Source organism: Poromitra crassiceps, assembly GCF_964638095.1.
Source record: "Poromitra crassiceps genome assembly, chromosome: 28".
Classification (NCBI taxonomy): Eukaryota; Metazoa; Chordata; class Actinopteri; order Beryciformes; family Melamphaidae; genus Poromitra; species Poromitra crassiceps.
Window position 1 is genome coordinate 16,162,847 of NC_139651.1, and position 14,710 is coordinate 16,177,556.

The 14,710-nt window shown below is 43.2% G+C and overlaps 1 protein-coding gene across 1 annotated transcript; it reads right to left on the bottom strand.

Moving 5' to 3' along the window:
• Nucleotides 1-3,133: 3,133 nt before the first annotated feature.
• On the bottom strand, nucleotides 3,134-13,534 carry glo1 (glyoxalase 1). Its single transcript, XM_083662069.1, has 6 exons — nucleotides 13,395-13,534; nucleotides 9,105-9,187; nucleotides 7,394-7,534; nucleotides 7,059-7,126; nucleotides 5,519-5,608; nucleotides 3,134-3,590 (listed from the first exon to the last, which is right to left on the bottom strand). Exons 1-6 carry the CDS (start codon nucleotides 13,461-13,463, stop codon nucleotides 3,499-3,501), a joined length of 543 nt encoding a protein of 180 aa, XP_083518195.1. The 5' UTR covers nucleotides 13,464-13,534; the 3' UTR covers nucleotides 3,134-3,498.
• Nucleotides 13,535-14,710: the final 1,176 nt, after the last annotated feature.

Sequence of the window (14,710 nt, forward strand, 5' to 3'; positions counted from 1 at the left end):
TCATCGTGTTTTTGAATAAACTAGAGCTATCTTCCAGCCAGAAAGGAAAGCCACTGGCTTCAGAAACCTATAGGGACTTTTAGGTGTAGTATGCAAAGCAACTGCAATCACTGCTCTAACTTGACTCAACAGAAGGAGTTTATTGATTTGAAGACAAAAGATATTTACAAAAATAAACACATTATTAATTGTAATTCTACTTATGTGGTCTATCACCTGACTTGTCCTTGTAAATGCTTTTACATAGGGCGTACTAAGAGGCGTTTGAAAAAGATAGAGTGGCTGAACACAAGCCACACAAACCAACAATGATTATCCGATGGCACGCCATTTCCACTCTTGTCACAATGATAATGAGAGCCTGCTAAAAGTAGAAGGTATAGAGCTGGTGGAGTGGGCTAATAGGGCTGGTGACCCGCCATAAACGACTACAGAGAGAAACCTACTGGATTTCCCAGCTAAATGCTTGTGTAGATCCTGGCCTCAATGAGGACATTGATTTTAGATCTTTTTTGTGATGTTGTTTTGTCTCTGTAAGCCTGATGATTGTATTGTTTGATATCTCTCTTCATAATGACTTATTGAGAATTATGCGAATGTAATTTTGTTTCATTGCTCTCACCTGGCCACTAATTGGCTAATTGTTTATATAGGAAATCACTGTGCTTCACTCCTGATCTTTCCTACACGCCCTGAAGAAGGCCCTACGAGGCTGAAACATCTTTTTAAACTTATCATGCCCTAGCAAAGAAAGGCTTTTGAACCTTTACACCTGGTCTCAGTGTGAGATCAGTGCCTGAAGCAAGCTGATGCTTTACCTTTGGATATGACTCTATTTCAGTGATCGCTGTCAGAATATAGAGCCACTTATTTTAACACATAACCATCGCTGAATGCAGCTTTAATATTGCAGTTGGATAAACGGAGGAAAATGCATTTCAACCACGGCTCGTGTTATTCTAAATTTTGACACCAAGATTTTAATTTTTTACTGCAAATGTATATCGGTTCCAAATATCGGTTACCGGTCATTTTGATTACTGATAATCGATATCGGCCCTGAAAAAAAACATATCGGTCAATCCCTAAACTAGAGCTAATGTTAGCTAGCCTGAGTGCAGCATGGGTCTGAAGGAAACACGAGGAGTTTTCTTACTTACATGTGTTAAAGTCCAAGATAAAGTCCAGCACGCTTCAGCCAAGTTTGGAAGAAAGTGTCCTGGTGCTCAACAGTGAGGGACAGTGTACATATAAAGAAGTTTGACCTATGCACTTCACATAGACTTACCCAAAGTCAAGACACTGGAGCACACTCTTTTCCCTCTGCACGTTTAGGGGCTGAATGACAGTCAGGTATGTCTTCGTCAGGTATATGTTGATATTGTGATCGTGATGAAGTCTGCAGATAAAGGGGGGTCCTATTGTTGTCATGAACTCTGAACAATAGAGACATTAAGAGTCAACTAGATAACAATGTATTCTACTCACCTTTACACTTTGAGCCCACTGATGACATTACATCTGAGATTGAGCAATCAATCAAAAGAAAAAGAGTTTTTGACCACTAAACATCCTATTTGCCCAGTGTTCTATGGCCTACCAGAAACCCACAAATCAGTGGTGGAGCCTCCTCTTAGGCCTATTGTGTCTGTAAATGGGAGTCTCCTTGTCCCAATATATAGATTTTTAAAGTTAGTCCAAGTAGCATTTTAGCTACTCTCGATGTACAGAGCCTTTATACTAGCATCCTCCACAAAAGGGCTTTAGACTAGAGGCTCTATCTCACTATCTTGAGAAGGGTCCTCCTGAAGGTATTCTTCCACAGTAACACAAAAATGTGATAGTGTAGTTTGTTTCCCTGGACACCAGCAGAATGACTTATCGCTACCACCTGTCCTGACAATGTCTTTTGATTAAATACACAGGAATAACGGGCCAACTTATTTAAAAGTTTAACATGCATTTAAGTAACTCATGCTTGGTGGATTGGATGTATAAAGGAAGAGTGGATGCCCACCAAGATGAACTGACAGACTGGCTGAACTCCACATACACCAATATAAACTCTCCGGCTGGCTGACATTTTTTCATCTTTACAGTACATATTTATCAACCTACTTGTACTTTCCACATCCGATTGTAACAAAGTGACTACCGTACAATTCTTCAGCCTTGACTTTATGTGTGTACGGAGTATGACTTCCTGTTTAGTCTGCATTCAATACAGTAAATCTGTCTTACACTAGTTTAGTCTGCTGTCATGCAGTATGTCTCGTCTGCACTCCATGCGATGTCCTGCTTGGTTTTGTCTTAGACCAGCTGCTAGTGTGTCAATCCTGTGTTATGCAACTGTCTGGTAATGCGTCTGCACCAAGTCAAATTCCTTCTGCACCCATTTTATTTGGCAAAATAATGTGATAGTGAGGATTCCTGAAAAGGCCTTCGGTAGTGTTCGGTGAGATTAGGCGCGTTTGCTGATTAGGACCCAAAATAAATAAAGAAAAAAAGATATAGACAGATTGCGTAATGCAGTTTCATGAATTCTCTCCCATATGAGAGAAAGAACGGTACATTTTGGGGCTAAAATACCATTACTATCACATGTAGGCCACGTGATACATGTGGACATTAAACATGACAAAATCCAGTTGTTTTGAATGTAAGCTTTCACATTTACTGCACAGTCAACACCACATCGTTTTCTTGAAGATACAAACTGACAAACGCACGCAATAGCTCCACACAGTAGTTGCTAGTCTTGGCAATGACGCACTTATTTAACCCATTGATACCTGATGCAGCATTTGTGTGTGTATCCCTTTAAGACCTAAAGGGATACACACACAAATGAGGGATATACACACAAATGCTGCATCAGGTATCAATGGGTTAAGCTATCTGCTAAATCAATTGTCCAATAAGGGATGCAAACTCGTGGAGAGTGAAAAAGGTGGCAGATAACCAGGGGCATACACAAAGAAACCACTCATAAACCATTCATTTAAGTGCCCTAATTTGGGATCAAAAGGGTGACTGACATCACCTAAAGGTGACTAGTTTGCATCCCTCGTCCATTCCATGCCAGGACACTGGCTACGTTCCGATCAGTTAGTAGTTCCCTTCGAAGTGGACTGCACAGGGTATACAGCCATATTACTTTAGCCTGGGTAAACCTATCCCCCACATGACTTGCTCTCAGACCTGCTCTCAGTCGCTAGTGACTGGGAACTGAGAGAGCAGGTCACGTGGGGGCTGGGTTTACCTAGGCTAATATTACTTAACATGGCTGAATACCCTGTGCAGTCTACTTCGAAGGGAAACTACTAGCAAATGGAAATGCAGCCACTGTGATTGCCATTGCAGAAGTGATTGTTGTCCGTCAGTCTCCCCTCAGTGCTTGTGTTGCTCAATTCTTTTCTAATCCCCAGAGTTCTGCTCTCCCGCTGAAGCCACAGCACACTTTGCCTCTCTGTTACTGCAGCAGGTAACAATGTGTCTTTATGAGGTGATGGAGACCATGTTGTTGGGACTCAGGATCTCAATCCAGTAACCATCAGGGTCCTGAATGAAGGCCAGGCCTTTCATTTTACCTACGAGAAAGAAAGAAAGAAAGAAAGAAAGAAAGGTACATGTATGAATAGTTTGGCGCTGTACCAGCGCAGAAGAATCTGGCTCCTCTTACTCTCACTCTGGTATTCACCTTATGTAGCCCCGCCCACTTGACCCAGTTGTGTTATGACTTCCTGTTCAGAACACCGTCTGTTTTACCTGCTCACTATACAGTACTGTACTGTCACAGGAAGTGTAAACACAACAGGAAGTAACTGGCTGACCCCTATTGTTGGAACATAAGGTGAATCGCAGAACAAAATGCTCCGTTATCTTTATGTCCATCCACTGAAAGTATCAAGCAGGCCTGCTTTATTGCACAATCCAAATATTTTTCTCAAAACTTGCCTTTTTCAGCGTGTAGCTTGTTAGCTTAGCTAGCGTTGTTGTTGTTTCACAGCGGTGGAGGGATTTGAGAGCGACACGCAAGGAGCGGAAAGGGATTTCCCTTCCGCTCCGACTGAAATGGTCGGAGCCGATGGCAGAGCTTATCCCCGCAGTCTGCTTCCAGTGAGTCAGACTAGGCAGAGCTTATGCCCGCAGCCTGCTCCCAGTGAGCCAGACTAGGCAGAGCTTATGCCCGCAGTCTGCTCTCAGGGAGTCAGACTATGAATAGTGACTACCTTCTGGTTATATGACCTATGTGTTAATATTAGGGATGTCACAATATACCGTCCCACAATATATCGCGATATCAAAAAGTGACAGTATGTATCGTTGAGATGAAATCTCATAACGCGAGAAAAAGAAGCTGAACATGGTGGCACTGATCTGCGTCCGATTGCACGCTCGCTCTCCTTTTCGTTGCTTTGTTTGAACAGACGAGGGACGTTACAGACACGGAGGATGAAAATGGTGAAATTACTCGTGGAGGATGCCCCCTCAACTTACAAATCGATCGCAAAAAAATATTGTTAAAATATCGTATCGTTATCGTGAACCCAATATCGTATCGTGAACAGAGTGTATCGTGACACCCCTAGTTAATATACAGCGCTCTGTAAGGAATAATATTATGATGATGGATGGATCAATGAGAGAAGCACAAGCACACAGACAGAAGACGAGCGGTGCATAGTGATGGCTGCGAGTAACAGACAAGCAGAAAAAACAAACCAAGCAACCCCTCACACCTCCACTCAATGCATTTCAATGATACCCTTGTAAGTGCATGTATCCAACACCTGTTGAAAAGATAATCCTATTATGAATTGGGGGTCCAACGCTACTAGCCTGGTAAACCGCCCGTCACGTGAACTCACATTTCATTTGGTTCTCCGCGACGGTCTGGACCCGCACAGGCAGTTAAGATGATTGGTCGAGCCATGCCGGCTCGACGAATCAGCGGCAGCCTTAGGCGGGCTTTCTGCGTGACGCACATGGTCTTTGTAGTTCTTTTCACTCGTCAACATGGCTGCCGCCGCGGAAGTGACAGGCAGTCTGAATGAAATTGAATGTAACATTCCCAATTCTATGTATTAAATTCTAAAAAACGACCCTCAACATTTGGGAAGGCTAAGCCACACAACTAGTTCGTTATAATCTAACTAAATGCTTCGAAGGTGACTTTACGACCGTGAGGACTCAATCAATGAATACCACGGAGATCATCCACAGGCACCTTCGGCGATCTGATTGGTTGAGGTTTAACACCCACCAGCGGTGATAGACAGATGGGTCATCCAATCACCAGCCAAGTAGCTTGGAAAAAGTGCCCGCCTCCGTCAGCGGGTCTGGTTACTTCATTCCCAGATCGACTGGTTTAGTGAAACCTATGTGGAGCTATACCGTCCATCTGGCAGCGCCAGGTTACAACGCTACGGGCAAATGCAAAAAAAAGAAAGACTGGCTGCCAAGCTAACCCTCCATCCCAACTAGGAGCCTGACATCCATCATCTGGACATCTCACCATCATCCGGCTTCTTCACAAATGCGACTCCTTGCTCTTCAAACAGTTTGCAGGCTGCATAGACGTCGGGAACTGCAATGCCAATGTGTCCTACCAAATATCAGGGAGAGAAAAAGAACGACCCCTCATGATAAACAACAGGTTCAACCATTCCTTATACCGTACATACATGTGATTTTTTTTTTTTCATTTTCAATACTTGTTTTTAAACATAATTTCCAAATGTGAAGAAGAAGAAGCCAAGCAGAAAACTGGCAAAGCTCAGCTAAACATAAATTTGGCTGTCCACATTTTGCTCCCGACTCCAAAATTCTATTCTATTCTATTCCTTTGACTACAGCTTTTTACTCTAGTTTGTCTTTGGTTGGAAGGCAAGAAGACCAGATAAAGCAAACTAGAACGACCGCACCGCGGATATATGCCTCCGCCAACAAGACGTGAGCAGTCGACATGCATGTCTGTCCAGACTTTGACGTTTGAGCCAAATGTGAAGACATTCCGTCAAGGTGTTACTGAGATATGGCGTTACCGAGCTTTAAAACAGTGTTTGTGAGGTCATAGTGACCTTGACCTTTGACCTTTGAGCACCAAAATGTAATCCGTTCATCCTTGAGTCCAAGTGGACGTTTGGGGCAAATTAGATCAAATCCCATCAAGGCGTTCCCGAGATCTCACGTTAACGAGCATGAAACGAGCGATCGCGATGTCACAGTAACCTTGAACTTTGACCCCCAAAATCACCTTGATCACCTTTGATCACATCTCCCACATATCATCACAATGTGAATGCAGCATATCCATCCACTCTCCTGACTGATGGACCCATGTCCATTCAATCAACTGCTCTTTCCACTGTTTTATAGGGCTGGGCAATATATCACAATATTTTATTTCCCGATACTGTATCGATACTTGGACGCCAAGTATCGCGATATTATTATTATTATTATTTTTTGCAGGCCATGCCATGCCAGGCCTCTGCATCTGGTGATTCCCACCCCTAATCGATACTGTATCGATATTTCCCATATCGATGCATTCAGTAACACTCAACACTCAGTAGTTTTGACTAAATTTGTCCACTAACTTATCAGTATAAAGTGATGTACATATTATTACACTACCTAGGTGGTACACAGTGTGTTGTATCTTTAGCTCTATTATTTAATTTTGAGTCAATTCTGTAGAATATCGCAATATATCGCAAATATGTATCGCATCGCAATATATCGTGATACAATCGTATCGTGAGTCGTGACCCAAGTCTCGTGATACGTATCGTATCGTGAGATCCTTGCCAATACCCAGCCCTACTGTTTCATTTAACGGGCAACACATTTTTCCTGTTCATGATCTCTGTGCAATTACATTGTCTTCTTGTACTGTATGCCTTACTGCAAGACAACTTCTCCATTATGGCCAAGTGAATCTCGAAATTGTAGCCTTCTGATTTGATTTATTATGACCTTATTTGTGACTCTTTTTTTTTTAAAACATTTTCTTTATCTTTCCCATCTGCTTTAAGAACAGGGAATCTCACCGAAGCCACGAGGATCCGAGTTTCCGTTGTGATAAGACTGGCTCTCGTCAGACTCAGACCCCCAGTTACTGGAGGAGAGAGGGAGAGGGAGGAAGAGGAGGAGAGAGAGAGAGGAAGAGGAGGAGAGAGAGTGAGCAGGATATGAAGAGAGTGACTTATGATGACAGTCATTACAATCTAGAGACAGCCAAACTGAGATGAAGAGAGATCTCATATTAACCCAGGCTACTTTTTGTGTGGTAGAGCTGCACAATTAAACGTGTCATGGTATATTCCAGCTGTAGCTCCCCAGGTAATAACTGTTGAATTCAATACGACTATAGATCCTTACTTACTGTGTCAGCTCGATGGTGGCTCTTTTGGAGAAGGTCCAGGCCGTCTTCTCCTTCACATCTGCAGGAATCTCCTTCTTGTCCTCGTAGCCCAAGAAGAAGAGAGAGAAACGCATGGTGGGGAAGTCGAACTTCTGAAGCAGCCTGGAGGACGGAGGGGGGATAAAAATCCGAAATTTGGGTAAGAAATGTGACTAAAAGAGACAAATGTGGACCCTGAGGCTAGCCCAGTGGAGAACCACTGTTTTAATAACTTTTGAACCACTAATTATATCCACGTGCTTTAACAGGTCAGGTAAAGCGGAGTTTCTCAGCTTTTCAGTGGCATCTCACGTGTCTCGTTTGGGAAATTCAGAAGCTCGGCGGTAGTGAAGGTGTCAAGGTGGTTACATCATCATGTTCTGCAGCATTGATTTGTCAAGGAAACCTGTCATTCTTCCTGTGAACCAAACGGTGGTGGGCATATATGCTTAGTCCCGCCCCCGTGTCCCGACGGAGCGCGGTCCCTCAAGCGATTCTTTTTAGCTTTGGGAAGAAATTTCTCTTTTCCTGCAAAGTCAAGAAAAAGCCAAATGGCTGTGTGATATTGCCATGTTGTGTGTGTATGTTGTGTGTCTGTTGTGTGTGTCTGTTGTGCGTGTATGTTGTGTGTGTCTGTTGTGTGTGTATGTATGTTGTGTGTGTATGTTGTGTGTGATGTTGCAATGTTGTGTGTGTCTGTTGTGGACATAACAGAGCATCTCGCCCAACTGAAGCAGAGGCTGCAGGGGCACAAAGTCAACATGTCAGAACGGGGGTGTACAACGCCCATCTCAGCTTTTCAGCTGAAACTGCACCTTCCTGTCGTCAGCTCAACCTCTGGCCCAGGTGGTTTTTCATGAGCTCGAGTGGCTATTAAAGTGCACCTGTTGGTGAATGACTTCCTCTCTGACTTCAAAGCACAGCAAACAAACTTATCTTTGCCAATCCTTTCACCCGTTTTGGATTTGAACCAGCCCATATACATTTTGGATTTGAACCCTTGCTTGTAGCAGGCTACACAAACTGAAACAACCCTTATTCTTATTTTGACTTGATTACTGATTACTTTATTTTTAAATACATTGTTGTATAAGTTGTACACTTGAATGTAGGGCTGCAAGTAACGATTATTTTCATAATCGATTAATCTGTCGATTATTTTCTCGGTTAATCGATTTGTTGTTTGGTGTATAAAATGTCAGAAAATGGCAGCAAATGACGATCAGTGTTTCCCACAGTCCAAGATGACGCCTTCAAATGTCTTGTTTTGTCCACGACTCAAAGATAATATCAGTTTACTGTCATACAGAAGTAAAGAAACCAGAAGATATTCACATTTAAGAAGCTGGAATCAGATAATTTAGACCTTTTCTCTTAAAATTGTACTCCTAACGATTAATTGATTATCAAAATAGTCGTCGATTAATTTTCTGCTGATCCACTAACGATTAATCGTTGCAGCTCTAAATGATTGTCTATTTGCCATTCTTTCTTCCTAGAATTCTGCTTTCAAAGCTAATTATTAAGTTATCGCAGAGGCAATTATGTCATATGATTACAAAGTAGATACATTTCTAACCGGCAGCCATAATGCTGCTGTGGCCTGGGATGAAATTGAGCTGGACAGAGACCCCTGAGTCGTAAAAGAACAACAACAACAATCCACTGAGCTGAAGCCAACAGTAACACTCACGTCATGCCGAGGATTCTGGTGTAGAAGTCCAAGGACTTGACTGGATCCTTGACTCGCAGCATCGTCTGCTGCATCATAAAGTCCTGACGCACCACAGACAGGAGGCACAAACAGAAGACAGAGAGCGTTTTAGATAGGGATGCACGATATATCGGCAATCATATCGGTATCGGCCGATGTTAGTCATTTTTTAACATATCGGTATCGGTTCAATGTTGCAATGTTAACATCGGTTATCGGTATCAGCCAAATCCTTCACATTGAGATGAAATAATGCAGTAAATCTATGATTTATGGGCTTTCACAAATGTTTTTGAAATAAAGAAATGTATAACTTTTTCAAATTCAGTGTTTACATGTGTTTTTCAGTATGGACAAAATTGTATTATCATAGAAATGTGTTTTTATACAGATCATATCGACATCGGTAAATATCGGTTATCGGCCATAACAGCAATCTTAACACATTCACTGCCAACAGTTTTTTTTTTACTGTAGGTAGCTTCTGCCAAGGTTTTTTTTTGAGGATTCTGGCTCATCTTTCCAGAGCCAAGGATTCTTTTCTGTTAGGATTTTGTGAACACAAAATATCTCAAAAGAACTAATAGAATGTGTGCTTTCTCTGTCTAAAAGAGTTAGTTTGTAGAGTTAGTAGTTATGTAGGCATTAGCAGTTGAATACAGCATGGTTTCAGCATCTGAAAATGAAAGGTGAGAAAAATGCCTTTTTGTGAAATTCGATAGAACAGTCATTTTAACCATTTATTTTTGGCATCAGTAAGACGTCAGACATCTAAACAATAGTTTTGAACAGTAATTTCCTCCATAACAGCAGGAAACCCCCCTCTCCTTCAAACTCCTCCCTCCGTGTGTGTTCTCCTCCTCCCTCCGTGGCTGCAGCGGGTGTGTCACAAGCGTGTTTCTGCTGCCTGTCTGCTGCCTGGCTGCCCCTCGTCGGGCGAGTCTGGATGGGCTCGCTCGTTTCTTGGTGTTTCGGTTGAGAGCTTTGATGAAGCTTTTGCGATTCTGGGCTTTATGCTGCGTGTTTCAAAGTGTGTTCCACCCAGTCTATTTTTGGAACCCCCCACCGTTGTGCGCCACCGTTGTGCACCAGCGCGAAAGCATTTTCGCCAAACCATTCTACAGTATGAGAATGGTTTCCTCACGCTTTTCCCTGCAGTTTTGGCTCGCTTTCTCTAGTCTGGAGAGCACTGTCGCCACTTAGTGGGTCGGTGGAATGGGTTGTACACGTTCGGTGGCTCCCATATTTTTATAGGAGACGTAAAAGGGTTTGATCCACGTCCCACCGTCAATTTTTTTTTTTTTTTTTTTTTGACGAGTTAACTCGTCGACGGCAGACAACGGTTGGTTTCTGTTTGACGAGTTACCTCGTCGACGGCAGTGAACGTGTTAATATCGGTTATCGGCCAAAATTTTCATATCGTTGCATCCCTAGTTTTAGATATCTCAGACATGCCCACAGCTACACGACACACCCTACAGAGAAGACCTGAAGACCAGGGTGGGAAAGAAGGCCCAGACCACCACACCAACAAGACCATCTCTACTCTAAACACCTTCTAAACATCCTGCTGCATCAATACCCAAGTAGATCGCCCCATTCATCCTTCATTTAAGCAGTTAGTCTCGTTGAGACGGAGGCCTATTTTTCAAAAGGGAGCCAACAGAAGAAAACAATGGCATTTATACAGAGAATTCACAGAGCAGATACAAACTATCCAGTCAGTCAAGTGAAGCTACAGTAGTAAATGTGATCATAATATATTGCTTAAAATCATTGAGTGGGGACTAGAAGTAAATAATCAAATGGTGTTTTGCAGTCAGTTTCATGAATAAGTTGACAGAAGTACCAGAAACTGATCTCGCCAAGATGAGAATTGAACCCCAAACGTATTTAAAGCTAAACCTTAACGACGACTGGATTCAAGAGAGATTTGAGATGTGAGGCACAGGGGGGAAAGCCTTCTAATTTAGAGATTTAATGAAGCGCATAATATTTAAGAGCGAGGGAGGGAGAGAAAGAGAGAGAGGGAGGGATAGAGAGATCACAACACCAGCCTTCTCAGAACATCTTTCTCCATGCCTGGAAATGGATTTGAGCAGTGGAGAATGTCTCCTGGCAGCTCCATGTGAAAGGGATTTCAGCCAAACCCGGCCACTGTCCAGCCGAGGGTTTAGATCTCACAATGACCACCACAGTCCTGTGTGTGACGTGACCTACATCTCCCAGGCAAAATCCACATACTGGAAAGAGCAGCAGGCCTGTTCGGATCACCATGATGTAGGCCTACACCAGGCATGGCCAAAGTCCGGCCCTGGCGCCAATTGCGGCCCTCAGCTTGTCTCTCAAAATATACTATAATGTGGCCCTCCACACAGTATAGAGACACTGCATGAAGTAGGCCACGCCCATCACAGGGAAAAAAGCTCTGTTTATTTCCACACACCAGCGTCATTTTCCTTGAATTAAACATAGCTACAAGCTGTTGTGTGGTGGGGCTGCGCAGACAACAAATGTAAAAAATCGCCAGTTAAAGTTTTTTTGTACTCCTGAGCAAAACAAGGAAGCCGTTGAGAATTGGCGAGAAGAAAAATGTGAATCTAGCTGTCAAGGAAGTAAGTTGGAGTGTTCATCTTCCGTATATACAATCTTTTTGTGCAACACGCAAACCATGCACGTGACATAGGAGAACGCCAGGATTGGAGGGGGGGTTTCTGTTTTCCCCCGTCTTGGGCGAGGTTTCTGAATGATGACGCGTTATGCAGTGTCTCTATTGGTTAATCAAGCAAGTTCAATTTGCATTTTTTCCCTTCACCTAATGATGACAGCACTATCATACAGTTTGTACAAGCACCAGGTAGGAACAGCACATGCAGAACTAATGTTTTCAGATGGTAAACAAAATCTTTAGAGTACATTAACCCATTTGTATGTACTTGTATGTATGTAATCTGACCCCCATTCAAAAAAGTTTGGACACCCCCTGTACTGAGTCTACCAAAGATGGGACAGGTTTCTCCACCTTTTCCATCATCCAGGTGGTCTCAGTTGTCTAAAACGGGATGGAGACATCTTGAAGCTTCTGCCCATCTTTATCATCACCATCTCTCCTTCATGACTGAAGTGGATTCAACAGTTAACATTGTTCTTTTTAGGGCTTTCACCCGTTTGCTTCGATGAAAAAGTAGCTGGAACTGACTGTTTGTCTAGTACTGACCCGACCACAGTGGCCAAGTTCACTCTCACCAGCCACTTTCACTGCAACCAAACAACTGGCTGTTTGGATCAGAATAGGACTCCAAAATGATGGCTGGTTACCTGTCGTAAACAAACATTCACCAGCACTTGACAAGTGGCCGGTCGCCATTTCCCACCTTGGTCATGATATTTTGTATTCTCAAGTGTATACCAATCAAATTTGTGTGTGTGTGTGTGTGTGTCTCTCTCTCTCTCTCTCTCTCTCACAGTGGAGTGTTATCTGTGCTGTTGGAGACTCTTCTCCTTTCCTGTGCCCTCCCTTCCTCAGGCTGCCAACCTTCCCTCAAAGTGCATCTGAATGTCATCTTACACAACGTTTACAAACCAGGCAGTTGCAGCCCTCAAAATAGTTTCTGCTGATGATCACACAGAGCCTAAATCATTAGCAAAACAACTGATGTTAGCAACAACAATGCCAACATTGTTGTCATTATTGATTTGAATGCCCAGGTTAACTAACTCAGCCTTGCAGTAAACTATCTTTAGAGAACCTATATCGGACACTGTTTTGACACTGTCCAATCAGTCCATCAATTCGAAAACAACCGTAATCATTACTTGCTGTAGGCTACTACGACTACGACATTATATATTGCAAGTGGCAAGCAGCATGACGCAGTTCTCCAATAGTTTGGCGTGACTTTCTCTCCAAGCGAGTGGACGGAAATCGGGGATCGCTATGCAGCGGAAACGAGCTCGACTTCGGTATTGTCTTCTGAAATGTGACAACAAATACCAGAGACAGTATTCGTATGGACAAAACTCTGCATAACGTCACGCATGGACAACCATGTTAGTATATCGCGGAATGACTGCTTGTCGGGGGGGGGGGGGGCATCCTCTAAATTCTGCGGGGAAAGGGGAAGCAAGCAGGTCGGACAGGGACCGTCCGATAATGGATGCATTGATGTTAGCTAGTTGTCGGCCAGTCGATGGCCTGTTGTTTAGTCGGGTTTGACACAGTCTGGCAGAAGTTAGGCTCAGTTTAAAGAGGAATATCAAGCAGCTCACCTTAGTTATCGCGTGTCCATCTTTACAAGCCGCTGCTGCCGCCTCGTCCGACAAGCCTTTGTCGCTCATTTTGACCCGCAACGTTTAAAACAGAACCGCAACTCACTCAGCACAGGGCGGACTGACAGCACTCTGCTAGGATCAAGTTGCACAGGATTAGAATGAAACGCGACGTCCTGTCACAGATTTCAAAATAAAATACATATTGACGACCATACTGTAAATTTGAATGCTTTCAATTTAGATGTTGCCAGTCAACATCATAATCCATTTGATACTGAGAAGAACATCCTCAATGTTATTAAAACAGTTGTTATACAGAAACATAATTAGTGATGTATAGCTTCGTTTAAATGCTTGATTTATACTTTTAATGTGCAAGTTAATAATTTTCAATGGCTTGTTTTTATTTTGAACAATTCCGACCGGTAGTTCTTATATTTGCTAGTTCCTTAGAGCTCTAACCTGTGAACGAATATAACACTTCCGGTTTACGGAGCTAGCGAATATAAGACTTCCGGTTTGGACGTTCAGCCTTCAGAGTAAAAGCGGCGTAATTCATGTTTTTAAAAGGCATCGAAATTGTTTTAGTTTGCAGATTAAAACAATAAACAAAGCATCTAAACGAAGGTATACAATACAAATTATGTTTCTGTTTGACACCAACTGTTTTAATACCATTGAGAACGATCTTCTCAGTATGTAAATGGTTAAAAGCTGTTCTCTATAGTCTAGGTGTGTTGGGGCAGCATGATATACACACCATCTGCAGCTAGAGGGAAGTAGCTTGTGCAAAGCTGACGTGAGCCATCAGTGTGAGCCATGAAGAAGAGATACAGATAAGGTGAATAGATTCTGTTTCATTTCTGTCACCCAGCCAAAGGTCACCGGGTTGATCCCCAGCAACAGATTGTGTCCTGTAACAATATCCAGCAAAAACATATTCGATCCTCTTCTCAACATGGCTACCTGCTCACTAATTGCAAGTCACTGTGGATTGGCGCATCAGCTAAATACTAAATGTGTATAGCCTATGTAACAATGGGGCAGTGGTGGCCTAATGGTTAGAGAAGTGAGCTTGTGACCGGAAGGTTGTCGGCTCAATCCCCGGGACCGGCAGGATAAATCTAGGTGGGGAAAGTGAAAAGGCAGCGCCTGCCCCGCCCTCATTACCACCACTGAGGTGCCCTCGAGCAAAGCCCTTAACCCCAACCGCTCCAGTGGAGCTGCTCAGTGGCCAGCAGATCAGACTGTGGTTGTACTGGTCAGCTTCCAGGTGTGAGTGAATGTGAACAGGATGCTCCTGAAAAAGAGAG